Below are 15,402 nucleotides of genomic sequence, written 5' to 3'. Positions count from 1 at the left end.
CAGTGAGGAGCAGAGCTCCACGCCACCAAACGGGAAAACACACTTCAGACACCAGGTACAGTCGTCAAGGTACAATGGATTTTTAATATTTTCATATCTGATTACAAAAATAAAAGAGTTCACAAAACTTTGTCATATGCATGTAAATACAACAAAATTGTTAACTGTATGAACATGAAAAAGCCAGACTATATACATATTACAGAAGCAGTATTTTAGCAAAAAGTGCTAAAATATAAAGTGCTAGTGCAATCTGACCGAAAGTGTTTAACGGAATTAATCCATGCAATTAAAGGTCACAAAAAAACAAGAAGGATAAGAATTTTTCCCCAGCCAGCTAATTCACTGGGGATGATTGTCAGATTGATCCATATTAGAATGTGCATAGAACCATATGCAAATTAAACCGATGAAGTCCTTTAAAAAAAAAAAAAATGTAGAGAGCTAAAATGATACTGATGGTGGTCAGACAGTACCAGTATAACGTCTGGATTCATCTACATTTATTCATAACTGATAAAATAAAGAACATCTAGCTTTGTAGAACCATCAGTCATGTGGTTACAGTTTCTTACAAATCTTTCAAATGTAGTTTAAAAATAGCTCAAAATAAAGTAACAAGCTTCATTATTTGCTCTTTAAATATTTCTGCAGAATGATGGGAACCAGAATTAACCCCAACTTTCCAATGTGGCAGACACCGAGGTAACTGAATATGCAGAATAAGTATCAAAATATTGATTTAATTTGATTAAGAAACCTTAATTTACAAAACACAAGTGTCCTGTGTTAGAAAACCGTACAGAACGAGTAACGAGGGAGAAGCGGAATAAATTAAAATAAACTGCAACAAATTACAGGCAGTTGTATTTACAGCTGTTAAGACACTGTACACGAGTCGCGTGAAATACTCTGCGAGAAAGTGTTCATGTTGATTGTGAAAATCCCATTTCTTCCGAAAGAGTCTGCGGGCGTGTCTGAAAAGGAAGGATGAGAGAGTCGTTCGTTAACGAATCACTCCACAGTTTGCCAGAAGTCGGTACTGACGCGGCGGGTCTTCCTGGCAGGAAGAAGAAGGTCACCTGTGACGAAGACTGGGAAGCGCGTGGCGGCGTTCTGGACTTGAAGGGAGGTCAGGCAGCGAAGGTAATCCGGTCGCTCGCAGGAGACGGAGTCGCAGTCGTGGAACGGCAGCACCTCCACGACGCCGGCGTCCCGACAGCGGTCCATGAAGTGCTTCATGTTCTGCGCCTCTCGACTTGACCTGCACAGAAGTGGTCAGAAGCTCATGGAAACTGTCGCTCGTTCGACTGACGCGCCAGTCGGCGAATACATGTGTGCAGCTTCACCGTGAACTCTCTCTGAGCCAGCGACTGTCGCGGTAATGCAGGAACCACCGCCACCGTCCTCTCGTCCCGAGCTCTTCCAGGAAGCGGGTCACCTCTTTCATGTTCTCTAGTGAGGGGAACGAAAAGGGGCGTCTTCACAAAACAGGGCGTGGCCACGGGGAACGATGAGCATTCACCAGGCGGTCTTTTACCCAGGCTGAGGGTCCGCAGCGCAGCCCCGTCAAACACCACGAAGCCACCTCTGCAGAAGAGCTCCTGGTGGGTGAGCTTCACTACGTCATCGGGCCGGTCGATGCCCGCGAACAGCACGCCGGACGACTTCTTCAGCTCCAGCAGGTTGGGAACCTGAGGAAAGCGCAAGATGTGCAACGTCATTCTGGGCTTTCCTTCATTTTTAACTGAGATCGTGGGCCAGCGGCGGCCTGGCGGTGAAGGGTGGTAGTAGCCTAGCGGGTAACACACTCGTCTATGAACCAGAAGACCCAGGTTCAAACCCCACTTACTACCATCGTGTCCCTGAGCAAGACACTTAACCCTGAGTGTCTCCAGGGGGGGACTGTCCCTGTAACTGATTGTAAGTCGCTCTGGGTAAGGGCGTCTGGTAAATGCTGTAAATGTAAAATGGTTAAGGAAGCGGCTCAGTGATCAGGAGGTCGCCGGTTCGACCCCTGAGCCGCCAAGGTGCCGCTGAGGTCCCCTTGATGAGGGTACGGTCCCCACACGCTGCTCCCCGGGCGCTTGTCACGGTGCCCACTGTCACCAAGGGTGACGGTTAAATGCAGAGGACACGTTTGACCGTGTTCACAATGACAATCGCGTCACTTTCAGAGCTCAGGAGAACCATCTGCTGCTCCCTGATCCATTCTTTCACTATTAATGGCCGTGTGATCGGGTCACTGCGCTGAGGTGACCCGTCGCATCACACACACGCACTTCCACATCTGCTGCCCGTTTTCCACCAGGTTTCTCTCCACCGCCCAGTTATCATCATTTCGGGGACGTTTTTAGGCTTTTTACTCAATGCTTGATGCGGGCCAGCGACCCAGAAGCCGGGACCACCACCACCTTTAAGAAACATTTGAAAACCCACATATTTAAAACAAGTCTAACACGCGCACACACACACACACACACAAAAACAACTCATCTAGAACTTAACAATTTCCCAGCATGCTCTATTCCTGACAAGTTTTCAAACTCAAAATCTATAGAAACCGAATGAGAATTTCTGGTGTCGTCCTCCTGTAAGTCGCTTTGGATAAAAGCGTCTGCCGAGTAAAGTAAAGGAGCCACGGTCACGGCTTCTGGCGTTACGAGGAAACAACACACTGCAGCTGAAACGTTCTCCACTACAGACACTGGCGCCCCGTTTTTTTTGTCAGGACAATGTAGTCCATGGAAATGGGTGGTAGTAGCCTAGTGGGTAACACACTCGCCTATGAACCAGAAGACCCAGGTTCAAATCCCACTTACTACATTTGTGTCCCTGAGCAAGACACTTAACCCTAAATTGCTCCAGGGGGGGACTGTCCCTGTAACTACTGATTGTAAGTTGCTCTGGATAAGGGCGTCTGATAAATGCTGTAAATGTAAATGAAATGAATCCGTGTATTTGCTGACATACCTCACAAATATGCCGAGCGATGTCCTCGTTCTTTAAAATGACCAGGAGGGTGGACGGTGAACTGCTGCCGTGAAGATCAAACTCCTCTGGATGCACTTCCGTGTGGCCTTCCAACTCCAACAGCTCCTGAAAACGGTTGATCGAGAGAATTGTACGTCTGCAACACTCGCGCCACGTTTAAATGGTTGTAGGATGTAGAAATGACCTTGGTCTCCCTGAAGAAGGGATCTGCTGACGTGACCAGGATGTAGAACTTGTACTTCATCTTGCACGCCCGCCTCACTACAGAGTCCGTGTCGTGACGCGGCCGTTTGAAGTCCCTCCTCGTCTGGTCTCCACAGGAGACCACGTTCCTGCTGCTCTGGGGCCGTGGAGGGTCCTGCCGCTCCTGGAGGCGTCCTCTCCGGGCAGCGTCCCCCTTCCCCGAACAGACCTCGGCCATCGTGGAGCGGAACGACTGAGCCGCCGCCTCGCCGGCTCGGTCGCGGCGGAGCCTCGGGAGGTCTCTCCTTCCTCTCCTCGCCGGCGCGGCGGACCCTTCCGAGACGTTCCGGTCCTTTCCTCGGCCCCGTTTCACGGCGTGGTGGGACGGTCTTCTGGTGGTCTTCAGGATCTGTTTCATTTTCTGTGAAAAAATGAGGAATTCGCGATCCATGGAGGCCTGGGTGACGTCAGGACCGTCCTGGTGCAGGGCGTCCCATCTCCGGAGGAATCGCTCCACGTACCTCCGAGTGCCCCTGTGGCAGGTCTTCTTAACCGTCTGGCTGCGCGAACGTACGGCAGCTTCCCGACTGGGATGGCCTTCAAAAATGGTTCGGTTTCCTTTGCTGTCCACCACTACTGAGGTCACTGTGGCGGGTTCTGGAGCAGAAAACACCTCCTGTTCTAGTTTCAGACCCAGGCCTTCTTTAGGTCCTTTTCTTCGTCTTGCAGCCATGATGGAAGTGTGGTCCCAGTACGGTTCAGGTTCATGCTCGGGTTCATCCAGAGGCGAAATGGACTGACGTGGGTGGAAGAAGGTGCCTCCCATTCTGTAATCCAGAGCAGTGTAGGACTTCTTCTCACTTTGGTGGAATGGATCATGGTCAAGCTCCATCTCCTGAAGCTCTGCTTCCAGATTGGATTCATGGATCCTGTGCCGTTCGCTTCTTTTCGGATGTAAAGTCTTGCTTGAGCCACATTCAGAGCTGCTAAACTGTTCATGTTCATGGCCCATGTCCTTTGCCATCGTTCTCTGACTTCTTCTCACCCGAGGAGGGGATTCTACATGTTCATCACTCCAGCTTCCATTCAAGTCAGACTCTTTGGCCCCGTACAGAAGGTGCTTGTTGAGAAATGGGGCAGACATGCCTGAGCTTTTATCTTTTAGATCTGTTCTAGAAGTGTGCTCCTCAGCAGGTTCCAAAGTAAATCCAGTCTTCTTGGAAGACTGCTTTTTATATCTAAGACACAACGTTTTGACCGAGTAGTCCTGAACACCTTCATCACCAGATAAATAGTTAAAGGTTCCCTCGTAGCCTTCATCATCATACTCTGTCTGCATTAGGTTCTGGTCTGAATGAGAAGAATCATCAGTCTCATAAAGATCTTTTGTGCAAGAGGAAGGGTTATTGTGCAGTGAAGTACCTGGTTTGGCATATCTGCTAAGATCAAGTCCATAAACACTAAATCCATCTAAATGACCAGCCTTTTCGAGGTCAGCTGGGTCGGGTCCATCATTAGAAGACATTTCTTTGTTTGCGGGGAGAGACCTTTGGCTGAGATCTTCAACGGGAAGATCCTTTGAGTGCAGGGGGCATTCGCTGTCACGACTGGCCTCTTCAGGTTCAGGTATTTGGGCGCGATCATCCTCATGTGTTGCTTGACTCGGTACCAAAGGAATGTTCACGTCCTCTTTCCTCGATTCCTCAAAGCTGCAGCCATGGGTCAGCAGACCAGCGTGTGTTTCGGTTATTTCCCAGTTGTCCTCAGCAAAACTTCTTGCATGGACAATTGTGGTCATGTCAAGCACAGAAGCACTTGTTTCACTTCTGTGCTCTGCCCTGGAATCCATTTCCAAACACACGTTCACCTCAGAATTTATCTTCTCACCAGAATCGTCCACACTTGTCTGTTTAACACACGGCAAAATGTCAGAACAACCCTGATCACCCTCAGATGGAATATCTTCATGGGCATCCATGGTGATATCATCTTTATTCTCGCCACTGTCATCTCTCTTCTCCTGCACAAGCATGGACATCTCCTCAGACACGCTATCATTAAACAAGATCTCAGAATGAGTCTGACCGCCCTCTAAATCACATGAGGGATCTTCAGATGCTTCAGCTGTCCCTTCGCATTCAGTCTCACATTCAGTCTCACATTCACTCCAACTCTGTTCGCTGTTGGAGAGATCATCTATGATGATCTCATCTCTATTCTCACCATTGCCTTCTCTCTTCTCCTCCTCAGACATGCCATCAACAGGCAAGATCTCTGAACGATTCAGTCCATCCTCTAAATCACATGGCAGATCTTCAGATGCGTCCTTACCAGTCCCTGTCTCGACTGTCCCTTCACATTCATTCTCACATTCAGTCCGATCATCTACAATGAGCTCATCTTTATTCTCACCACCTTCAAAACGTCTCTCCACTGGCACAAGTGTGGACGTCCCCTCCTCACACGCGGTATCAACAGGCAAGATTTCAGAGTGACCCTGACTGCCCCCTGAGTCCTGTGGCAGATCTTCATTCTCACGTTCAGTCCCACACCGCCCAATGTTGGGGCGATCATCTCTAATGGCCTCGTCGTCTTCAGGACCACCCTCACCTGATCCATTGTGCAGAGTCCCACTCTGCGTTCCTTCATCTTCTGCCGAAGGTTCACTGAGCTCAGTGGTCACGTCTACGGCCGTCGTTGTGACCGGTTCACGAACAGCGGCACCTCCAGAGTCCCCCTTGACCGGTACGATAGCATCACAAGGAGCATGAGGGGACACGTCCTCTGTCAATCTGCTGGACGTCCCTGCACATTTCCACAGGTCTGCTGTCTGCTGGCACAGCTGATGGTACGCACTGCTGCCGTCCAGGACCTCGGCGTACGACGTCACACTGTCGTTCTCCGAGCCACTGCCCGAGCCGCCGTCGAGGTCACGTGTCTCCGCGGTGTCCTCTTCATCACACATGGCAGCGCCACCACTCACTCTGTACGCCTGTGGTAAGACGCACACACACACACATATATATATATATGAGAAAATGTTGAGAATTGTTGAAAAAGTGGACAGAGCAGGACAACTGGGGTCAACTGGTCCAGGCAATATTCTCACCACTTCTATCTAGGCTCCTCCCAGAACCCTATAAAATGGCCGCACTGACTTTATTAATAAACCCTTGCGGCACTGTTAATTAATTTTTAATAAAATTCTCATTTCCTTTACCTCGAACCCAGGCCCCGTGGCCGGTTCAGGTGGACGAGACTCTCCGGCGTCCACCAGGCGGTCAGCTTCGGTGCTGCTCACTAAACAGGTCCCCACTGACCCCGCGTCAGCTTCCGGGACCTCCTTCCTTTTGGCCGGTGAACCGTTGAAAGCCCCAGAACTCCTCAACGACAGATCCAGAACATCGGACGGGTGCGGCTCTGCAACATTCGCTCGCTCGTCCCCTGATTTGGGAATTCTGGCCGCTGCCACGTTGGACCTGGTGGCCGGCTGAACGTTGGCGTTGTACAACGCCGACATGTGGAACAGCTCGATCTTCTGATCGTCGCGTGTCGCTTTCCTGTCTCGCAGTTTCAGGCAGTCGGGGTCAATCTGAAAGAATCTGCTGGTGGACCTGCTGTAAAACAGGCCGACCCACGTGTGGAAGATCAGCAGGATCTGCTCGTCTGTGTCTTCCATGTCCACGTTCCATCTGCTGCAAGGTAAGAGGCGGAGAAACGTTACGATGCTGCGATCACACATCACGCATCCCACACTCCCTCCCTTATATTCCCTGTTCGCTTCGCTTGTCTACGGTCTTTGGGAGACTCTCTTAGCCATCAAAAACCATGACATGATATGAATGAATCCAGGAGGCGGAGATCCTGTGTGTCGTGCCGGAACGCTTGATGCCGGGTCCGCGATGGACGGATGGGATGAGTGGAGGACATCGGAAACACCTGCTTATTTCGAAATTATGATCCCAGGACTTGTGCTGATTGGATTGGGCGTGGTCCTGGCGTATCAGAAGACCAGGCAGGCCGGGTTGATGGAATGGGCAGAGCCGTGGGCGCCCAGACCGTGACTATTGATCGGAAACTGGACAACATCATAAATAATAATAATAATAATAATAAAGTGAAGTGATTGTCACTTGTGATACACAGCAGCACAGCACACGGTGCACACAGTGAAATTTGTCCTCTGTATTTAACCATCACCCTGAATGAGAAGTGGGCACCATGACAGGTGCCCGGGGAGCAGTGTGTGGGGACGGTGGCACCACAGTGGCACCTTGGCGGGTCGGGATTCGAACCGGGAACCTTCTGATTAAGGGGGCCGCTTCCTTAACCGCTAGGCCACCGCTGCCCAAAAAACAGCCCATAACCTGAGGCGTGCTCGAACAGCACATGAAAGAGCCCCATTGTTGCAGCCTTAGTCCGTTCCTCCGCGGCCTCACTACACGCTCACTTCTACCGGAAAGGTAGAAGTGGAGAAGCTAGGCGGCTTTGCACAGGAATTGGGACAGAACAGAGGCTACAGAACAGCTCCGAAAACCCAAACAGCTCTTTCCAGTCTCCGCTAATCATCTACCTGTAGGTCAGGGCAGCTTGACCCTCTCTCTCTTCCCCAAACCACGACCACACATACACACACGCGCTGGTACGGACTCGCCTCCGCCCGCTTCGTACCCCCCGGCGTGAACCTGATGCCCGTCCAGCGTCCATTTCCCCTCCCCTGTTGTGAATGAATTTTACTTTCAAAGTTGTGCCCGTCCTGGTGAGGTGTTTTTTTTTTGGTTCCCACAATGCACTCCCCCCATTGGAGTGCAGTCTGGCGGTTGTTCCTCTATTCTCCTCTATCCCCCCACCTGCTTTTCTGATCTTCTCCCCGACCTGATCCCCCCGTGTACGGTGTTGTGTATTTGTACGGTCGGGATGAAGGCCATCATCATCATTTGTAGCTGGTTTTGTAGGAAATGCTAACGTTAATTTAAAACCTGGACAGAAGTTAATGTTATTATTGTATTTAATGTTACTTGTATGCACCATGGGTCTGAGAGTAACGGAACTTCAATTCTCTGTATGTCCTGTACATGTGGCAGAATTGACAATAAAGCTGACTTTGACTTCGACTTGAAAGTAAACGCGATTCGAGGACGTACCCGTGCAGCGCTCTTCCTACAGTCTTTTCTTTCGGCTCGTTGGTGAACCTGCTGTCGAAGCCGAAATCGTACGGTTCCTTCCACTGCCTCGTCACCTGGACCGAGTCGCCCTTTACCACCACATGTCTGACACGGACTCTGGTCCGGCGGGCGTCCTTGCACCCCGGTTCATCCAGGCGCCGCTCACATTGTCCCGGACGTTTTACCGGGTCCCCCCCCGGGTCCAACAAGGTGACGCATTCCTGACCAGCAGAAGGAGGAGCGGCCGACAGCAGAGAGGAGGCCTGGCAGTAGGCGTGGTCTTTAGTGATCACCAAAGCCCACTCTCGGGCCACCACGAGGCCCTCGGGGAAAGGCGACTTGGCGGGACGTCTTGCTGGCCCAGCAGGACGCTTCAGCAGCACGTGCAGGACGGACTCTGGGTCGGGACAGCTTTTGGCCCGCACGGCCTGCTTCAGGCCACATTTGCCGTGCGGCACCTTATCGCCGTTGCTGCTCAGGGCCAAATCTGCAAGTAAGTTGAGAGCGTCTGCAGGTAGATACGTGGAAGTGACCGCTGCCTTCTCCACCGAGCAGACGCTCGTCTCTCCCTGCCCTTCTGCATTCAGCTTCAGGGATTCCTCATCTTGTTTTGGGTCCATCAGACTCCCGATGTCATTAGAAGCTGAGGCGTCGAATTCCAAACACTCTGGAAAGGTAAGAAAACGAAAAGAACTCATTACAGGCTGCCTGCAGATTTAAACAAGCCACATTTAAGGCTTTTAAAGACAATTTTCATCAGTACATTTGTACTTTTTTCTTGGGAGACACTGTGAGGGTCAGATGCTGTTCTAAAATACAATATTAATATAAAGTAATATTATTATTTGATATATGAATTTTTCAGCCTTTGTCAATGATAACAGACACTACTGCCACAAGCCACTAGGGGGCGAATGCAATATTTTCGGTTTCTTATTTGTGAGTCACTTCCATGTGCACGCAGCACTGGCGGATTCGTGACTGGCGGATTACTGTCAGATTGACAGTAAGGAACAGTAAGGAACAGTAAGGAACGTAGGAACATACTTTTCCCTCCACACTGGGCTATTTCTGATTTAGTAATATAAAAAAAATGAATTTAAGTTTCAGAACATGTTTAACGGTGAGTGCAGAATTTAGCCGTCTAGCTCCATAAATGTCGATATATATATATTTTTTTAATCGGGGGGGCTGGATGGAATGCTCTGGCGAAAAAGCCCACACTCAAGTGGAAAATGCTGCCGGTTCCGCTAATTCCGATCTCATACACAAAACAGTATAACACAATTTGCTAAACTATTAAGAGTAAAAAAAATTTCCTGTGATGCCTGCATCATGCCACCACAGCTACATTTACGGTATTTACCAGACGCCCTTATCCAGAGCGCCTTACAATCAGTAGTTACAGGGACAGTTCCCCCCTGGAGACACTCAGGGTTAAGTGTCCTGCTCAGGGACACGATGGTAGTAAGTGGGGTTTGAATAAATCCCAATGTAAATAAATGTCCTTTTTGCACTGAACTTGTGGCTCTTCGTTTATCCCGGTCATCGTCCCTCTGACCGCTCTGCAGTATTTTTAACATGTTTAAACTTTTTTTTTTTATTTTTATGATATTTAAGGCCTTGAATTATGGAAAATCCTTTTTTTTTTTGGAGAATCCAAACCTTTTAAGGATACACTGCATACAGCACCGATGACCCCCATAACCCCACGGTGAAGTACCATTTTCTTTAGAAACCTCGTTGGCTTTGGTCCTCCGCTGTTTCCGTGGTGTCTTGGGAGCGTCGGGTGACGGCGCTGAACGCTTGGCCTGTGTGCGCTCAGACCTGAAGACCTCCCGGGCTTGTTCTCCTGGCGCCGAGCGCTGCTCGGGTCCGGGAAGCTGCTCTGTGGTGTCCGGGCTCACCTGCGGCATGTCGGAATCTCTGGCCGCGGCCTGCGGGACTTTGTCGGGACCCCTCGGGCCAGCGCCTTCTTGCCTGCTCTCCAGAGCATCAGTAACCTTGGTCTTCTTCAGCTCAGGTTCTCCCGAGTGAACCCTCTTTTCCCTCTTCAGCACGGTCCTCAGCTGACTGATGGATATGACCGTGTATTCGCGATCCTTCAGGGACTTTTTGCTCTTCTGCGGAGGAGACCCTTTACGGTCCGGGGTTGCTGGGACAATGGCATTGCTGTGGTTAGTGGCGTCTTTCTTCAAGCTTTGGCCACCGCTGGGTGACGTGTCACTGTTACTCTGTAAAGCAGGAGACCAAAGCCCTGAAGGACCCGAGGGTGCAGCTTCATGCATAGCTCCACAGTCGCCTGTTAGCCTGCTGAAGGGCCCTTCTTCAGGAACGGACGGGCTGCCGCCGCCGCCATGTATGGGCTCTAGAACTTGATCTGAGGAACGTTTCCCAGAATCCACCTTGGAGCCGTGTGGGACGAAGAGCTTGCCGCAACTGGTGACGATGGATTTCAGGCCCAGCCTCAAACTGTAGCGGTCCACCTTCCTTTTCTGAAGATGGGCTTGTGTGTGGGGGGGGCGGGAGTGATGGGGCCTTCGGGACGTGCTCTTCCGCGCCCTCCTCGCGCAACACCGCGTCCTCTGCAGCACCAGGCTCCGCCCGGACCGCCGGTTCACAGCCAGCGCGAGTCGGAACCGCGGGGGACGCCATTTTGGTTGTAGGGGTCGGACCCACCTTATTCAATTTAGGGTTCGTTGGCCTCTTGCGTCGCCTTCTGCGACCCCTACGAGGCTTCGCTTTGGTAAAGGGCTTAACGTTCGTACCCACGTCCGCACATATCACCGCTTCTCCGGTCCCACCGCTCGGGGAACTGCTGGTGATGGTCATGACCATCTCTCTGGGGACGTCCCCCGACGTGGTCGAGGCCTTCCTTGCCACGGATGTTTCAGGCTTCCCGTGGTCTTCCTCGTTCGAAAAAGGCGCGGCTCCGCCACAACGGTCCTGCTTTGACACCCCAGTGTCCTCGCCATAGTCCACAGCATCTGCTTGCGGATGTGGCTCAGCCCGAGAGGCAGCCGGAGACAGGGGTCCAGGGTCTTCAGGAGATGACGGACCGCGGTAGTCGCCCGTGCGTTGCTCTCGACCACCAGAGAGAAGTGCGGTGGCCTTCTGACACGGGAACTCGTAGGAACACGGCTGGCTGAAGTACGAGCTCATCTTCTGCCGGCTCGTCTCGTTCCATTCGGGCAGGGGCGAGTGGCCCGGGGACGCCTGGGCGCCGCGCGGGACGAGCGTCTCGTAGCTCTGGATGTGCCGCTCCAGCAGGCTCTTCACCTCCCCGTCCCGGGGCAGGCCGGAATTCTCCAGCGCGGCCTCGGCGTAGTTCAGGGCCGGGACGACCCTGAGGATCTCGGGCGGAATCACAGACGCCTTCTGCCCGTTCTTGGTGTCTGAGGTAGGAAGTAAACCGTAATAACACCATAATAACCATCTAATTCACGACGACCCGAAACGATTCAAAGACCATTCGCACCTTTTTGTATGGTTCTGGATTCCAGGAATATGAACATGCCGTGCAGGGCTTCCCTTGTACCGGAATTCCCATCTGAAAAGGATGAAAAAGGCATCTGACGTGTTATTAGATGCAGATGGAATGTCTAATGGGAATGAGCATCGTGAACATTACCTTCACAGGATGAAAAGCAGGAGGAGTGGAGTATCACCAGAACCCCACAATCGTTCAGCGGCAGAACCAGGGCCTGAAGGAAGGAGGAACGGGCGTGAGCGCCGAACGCGACTTCGGTCTGCCGCGTCAACACCGGCCAACTCACAACTTGTTTGTCCTTCAGCTCGCGCGCGAGGAGAACGAGCGGGGCGGCGTCCTCCGGCTCGGCGGAGACCAGCTCGTGCAGGCTGTAGCACTGTCCCTCCACCGTCGCTGCAACAGCACGTGCGCTGGTGAGAATGACGGCAAGCGGCCACTCGCGCCTGCGCCAACGCCGCGGTGAGCGTCGCATTCCTACCTTCGCCAGAAGGCGGGGACTCAAACACCGCGTCCGGCAGCAGCTTCTGAAGGTCCGAGACCCTGATCACGCTTTTAATTTCCACCCTCTTCGGCCTGAGACAACGTAAGAGGTCACAATCAAATTTAACACCTAATTTTTTACCAAATCACTCAAACATGTGTACTAGACGGCAGATTTATATAAAAAATTATATCGAATAAAGCGCGTACAGTTTGGCTGGGATCAAGGCTCTCGTGCTGGATTTCAAGCCCACATTATAGACGAGGGAATTGATCACGAGTTCCCCATTCCAAGGTCTGTAATGGAATACTGTAATAAAAAACAAAACTTTTATGAAACGTAACGTACATTTATTACCCGTTGCATTTTTATTCTGAGCGAACGCATGCATACCTATTTCCTTGTGACTAAAGCAGAAAACAAAAGAGAAATACGTTAATGAGCATTGCACAAAAAAATGCAGTAAAAATTCTTATTAAATGCAGTACACTTTTACAAAAATTCATCAAAAATGACCTTATCTTGAATCAGGAGGAGCACGTACCTCTTGTCCTGTAATTCTGACAGCAGGGGCGCGACCCGGCCGTAAGAGAACGGCACGACCGCGAACGGACAGACGTGGCGGGGACACGTGACCGTAGCGGTCTCTCCGCTCTGAAACTCGTACATGTAGTACTGCCGAAACAAGACGCGGCGTTTAGAACGTACGTGCCGCGCCCGCGTCCACAGGTTACTTGTTAATAGTCCAGGAAAAAAAGGACGGGCGGGGCCGGCCGTCCATCACAGCTGTGAAAGGCTCAAACATGAGCCGGCATTTGGCGTAGAGGTCGAACGGCTTTAGAACGTTACCCGGGTTCGCTCGAAGGCCAGGAAAGAGCTGGTCGTAGACGTCACTGCTTCCAGCTGTGCTGACTGGTGGCAGTCGAACCCGACCGAGGGCGGGGTCGGATTCAGGGTGTAGTTCTCGGTCACCGCCTTCACTCGGCCCTGTTGTCGACACAACACCTTCGAACTCGTTTTTTTTACGGAAGCACGGCGGATTTCCGCGGCGGCGCGTGAGCGCATCTCACCTTGGTGAGCTTCAGAACGGCGATGTGGCCCGACTTGCCGTAGTGCCACCGTCTCAGGTCCAAGCAATCGGAGTATTTTGAGACATAGACGCCTACAGCAGGAAGAAGAAGAAGAAGAAGAAGAAGTTCATGTAAAATAATAATCTGAGGTAGCGGCCGCTACACGAGGAAACCAGTCCAGCGTTCACCGTTGGCCAGGTCTGTCATGTCTACACGCGGCCCTCCGTGGGAAAACCTGAAAAACCGGATGTTTCACATTCTCCCGCAGACCGGCAGCGGCTTGTAACAAACCGCGGTTCTCAGAGCCGCCGAACGAACGTTTGCGGCGGATCACAGTCAGAATCCATTTAAATTTACCAGACGTCCTTATCCAGAGCGTAGTTACAGGGACAGTCCCCCCCTGGAGACACTCAGGGTTAAGTGTCCTGCTCAGGGACACGACGGTAGTAAGCGGGATTTGAACCTGGGTCTCCTGGTTCATAGGCGAGTGTGTTACCCGCTAGGCTACTACCGCCAGCCGCTGTGCTCAGGTCGGTGTGATGTTGGTAGCAGCTCCCCGGGCGCCTGTCATGGTGATGGGTTAAATACAGAGGACGAATTTCACTGTGTGCACCGTGTGCTGATGTGACAATCACTTCAGTTCAGAAGACCCAGGTTCAAACCCCACTTACTACCATCGTGTCCCTGAGCAGGACGCTTAACCCTGAGTGTCTCCACTTTCCCCAGCAGGAGAACTCTGCCCGAGCGCCCGTCCCAGTCCCGTACGCGGATAATTTCATGGGACAGAGACCTGGGCCGAGGCGTAATTCCGCACTCCGGACAGTGACCCACCTTTGGTGGGATCCCCGATTATTGAGCAGGTGCTGTGTCCAGTCAGCAGTCCCCTGCGTCCCAGCTCGTTTGCCTGCGAGGAGACGAAGACGTGATTTTCTGCAGGTAGAAACGCAGCCGTGACGTTACCGTAACCGCGTCCGTACCCCGCTTTCGTCGTCCAGCAGGAGGAAGCCCAGGACTCCTCCAGCTGCTTCTCGGCGTAGCCGGCGCCTCTTCTCTCGGCCCGGAACTCGGTGTACTGTGGGAGGTCGCGGACGGTTAGTCTGCGGCGGCGGAGACTCGAACCCGCGCACGGAAGCCCGACTCACCCGGGACAGCAGGGTCCCGTTCCGGACCAGCAGCGGCGAGCTGTAGGTGAAGGCCGTCCTGGACTCGGGGTACAGGTAGGAGCAGCGGAGCGCTGGCAGGACGGCGTCTGGGGCCACGGGTTCGAGCACACCTGAGGAAGACAGGAGGACAGGAGTCAGAAGACAAACCTCCACGTCCTGGACCTTCTCTGGACAATAAATAAATAAACTAGACATGTATTTGTCCTCGTGTACTCTTCGCAGAATAATATTTCATTTCCGAGGTAAATGTCCGTTTTTTACACCTCGTCACGGTAAACGTGTGACGTCACGCGTCCTGTCACCTTGCGGGGCTCGGCTGCCAGGCTCCATGTTTCGGGGTTCCTCTCCGGTCGCTTCGCGGCGGGTCCCTGCGGCCAGGAGACGCGGTGCAACCAGGAAGCCCGCGACTCGCCCGGGGCTGGACGCGGCGTCCGCGAACCGCGGCTTGTCCCCGACCTCCGCCCGACGTCCCGTCCCCCCCACCCCGGTCCCCTGCGGCGACGCGCCGGCGAGGCGCGGTGGCCGCGGCGCGACACCGAGAACGAACTGGAGAAATAGAAAGAGAAAGTTAAAAGTGGCCGGCGTCCATTTTGTGCGTTTTCTCCTCCCCCTGCGGGCTGCAGTAGCAGGAGGCGCCGCTAGAGGCCGCTGCAGCAGCCGAGTTCCAATAATCAATCGATATCGTTGGATTGGGACGCCGTGTTGCCAGGCGTACGATCGTTTTACAATCGATAATTCCGGTAATTCTACCCCCGCGACCAGGTACAGATCTCTGTTTTCATCGCGGTCATCTCACACGGGGGTCAAACTCGCGACCGAGATCATTTAATATAGATCTATCACAATGAACCATAAC

The 15,402-nt window shown here is 52.3% G+C and overlaps 2 protein-coding genes across 3 annotated transcripts; both read right to left on the bottom strand.

Moving 5' to 3' along the window:
- Positions 1-64: 64 nt before the first annotated feature.
- On the bottom strand, positions 65-10,760 carry tasor2 (transcription activation suppressor family member 2). The gene is made up of 9 exons (XM_028967349.1): positions 10,066-10,760; positions 8,322-9,009; positions 6,398-6,872; positions 3,179-6,169; positions 2,974-3,099; positions 1,541-1,694; positions 1,350-1,455; positions 1,083-1,264; positions 65-977 (listed from the first exon to the last, which is right to left on the bottom strand). Exons 1-9 carry the CDS (start codon positions 10,628-10,630, stop codon positions 880-882), a joined length of 5,385 nt encoding a protein of 1,794 aa, XP_028823182.1. The 5' UTR covers positions 10,631-10,760; the 3' UTR covers positions 65-879.
- LOC114779503 (protein FAM208B-like) lies at positions 10,649-15,169 on the bottom strand. 2 transcript variants are annotated; one of them, XM_028967351.1, is made up of 13 exons: positions 14,810-15,169; positions 14,526-14,656; positions 14,361-14,455; positions 14,215-14,287; positions 13,384-13,475; positions 13,163-13,300; positions 12,858-12,988; positions 12,707-12,720; positions 12,523-12,622; positions 12,311-12,405; positions 11,974-12,225; positions 11,821-11,892; positions 10,649-11,737 (listed from the first exon to the last, which is right to left on the bottom strand). In XM_028967351.1, exons 7-13 carry the CDS (start codon positions 12,980-12,982, stop codon positions 10,671-10,673), a joined length of 1,725 nt encoding a protein of 574 aa, XP_028823184.1. In that variant the 5' UTR covers positions 12,983-12,988; positions 13,163-13,300; positions 13,384-13,475; positions 14,215-14,287; positions 14,361-14,455; positions 14,526-14,656; positions 14,810-15,169; the 3' UTR covers positions 10,649-10,670. The 2 variants fall into 2 exon arrangements, with proteins under 2 accessions (XP_028823184.1, XP_028823183.1); XM_028967350.1 differs by having other exon boundaries at positions 14,849-15,169.
- Between the last annotated feature and the right edge of the window lie 233 nt (positions 15,170-15,402).

This window comes from Denticeps clupeoides, unplaced genomic scaffold, assembly GCF_900700375.1.
Source record: "Denticeps clupeoides unplaced genomic scaffold, fDenClu1.1, whole genome shotgun sequence".
In the NCBI taxonomy this organism is placed as follows: Eukaryota; Metazoa; Chordata; class Actinopteri; order Clupeiformes; family Denticipitidae; genus Denticeps; species Denticeps clupeoides.
This window is presented reverse-complemented; position numbering and strand designations above follow the sequence as displayed.

What these genes read in the sequence shown, in the direction of transcription:
- tasor2 (XM_028967349.1), bottom strand. Translation starts at nt 10,630, where the DNA reads ATGCATGAAGCTGCACCCTCGGGTCCTTCAGGGCTTTGGTCTCCTGCT. An exon ending in CCTTCTTCAGGGAGACCAAG is followed by an intron (nt 3,100 to 3,178) that starts GTCATTTCTACA and finishes AACCGTTTTCAG; the next exon opens with GAGCTGTTGGAGTTGGAAGG. An exon ending in TCGCTCGGCATATTTGTGAG is followed by an intron (nt 1,695 to 2,973) that starts GTATGTCAGCAA and finishes CGCTTTCCTCAG; the next exon opens with GTTCCCAACCTGCTGGAGCT.
- LOC114779503 (XM_028967351.1), bottom strand. Translation starts at nt 12,982, where the DNA reads ATGTACGAGTTTCAGAGCGGAGAGACCGCTACGGTCACGTGTCCCCGC. An exon ending in GTCCCCGCCTTCTGGCGAAG is followed by an intron (nt 12,226 to 12,310) that starts GTAGGAATGCGA and finishes GTGCTGTTGCAG; the next exon opens with CGACGGTGGAGGGACAGTGC. An exon ending in CTGCTTTTCATCCTGTGAAG is followed by an intron (nt 11,893 to 11,973) that starts GTAATGTTCACG and finishes CATCCTTTTCAG; the next exon opens with ATGGGAATTCCGGTACAAGG.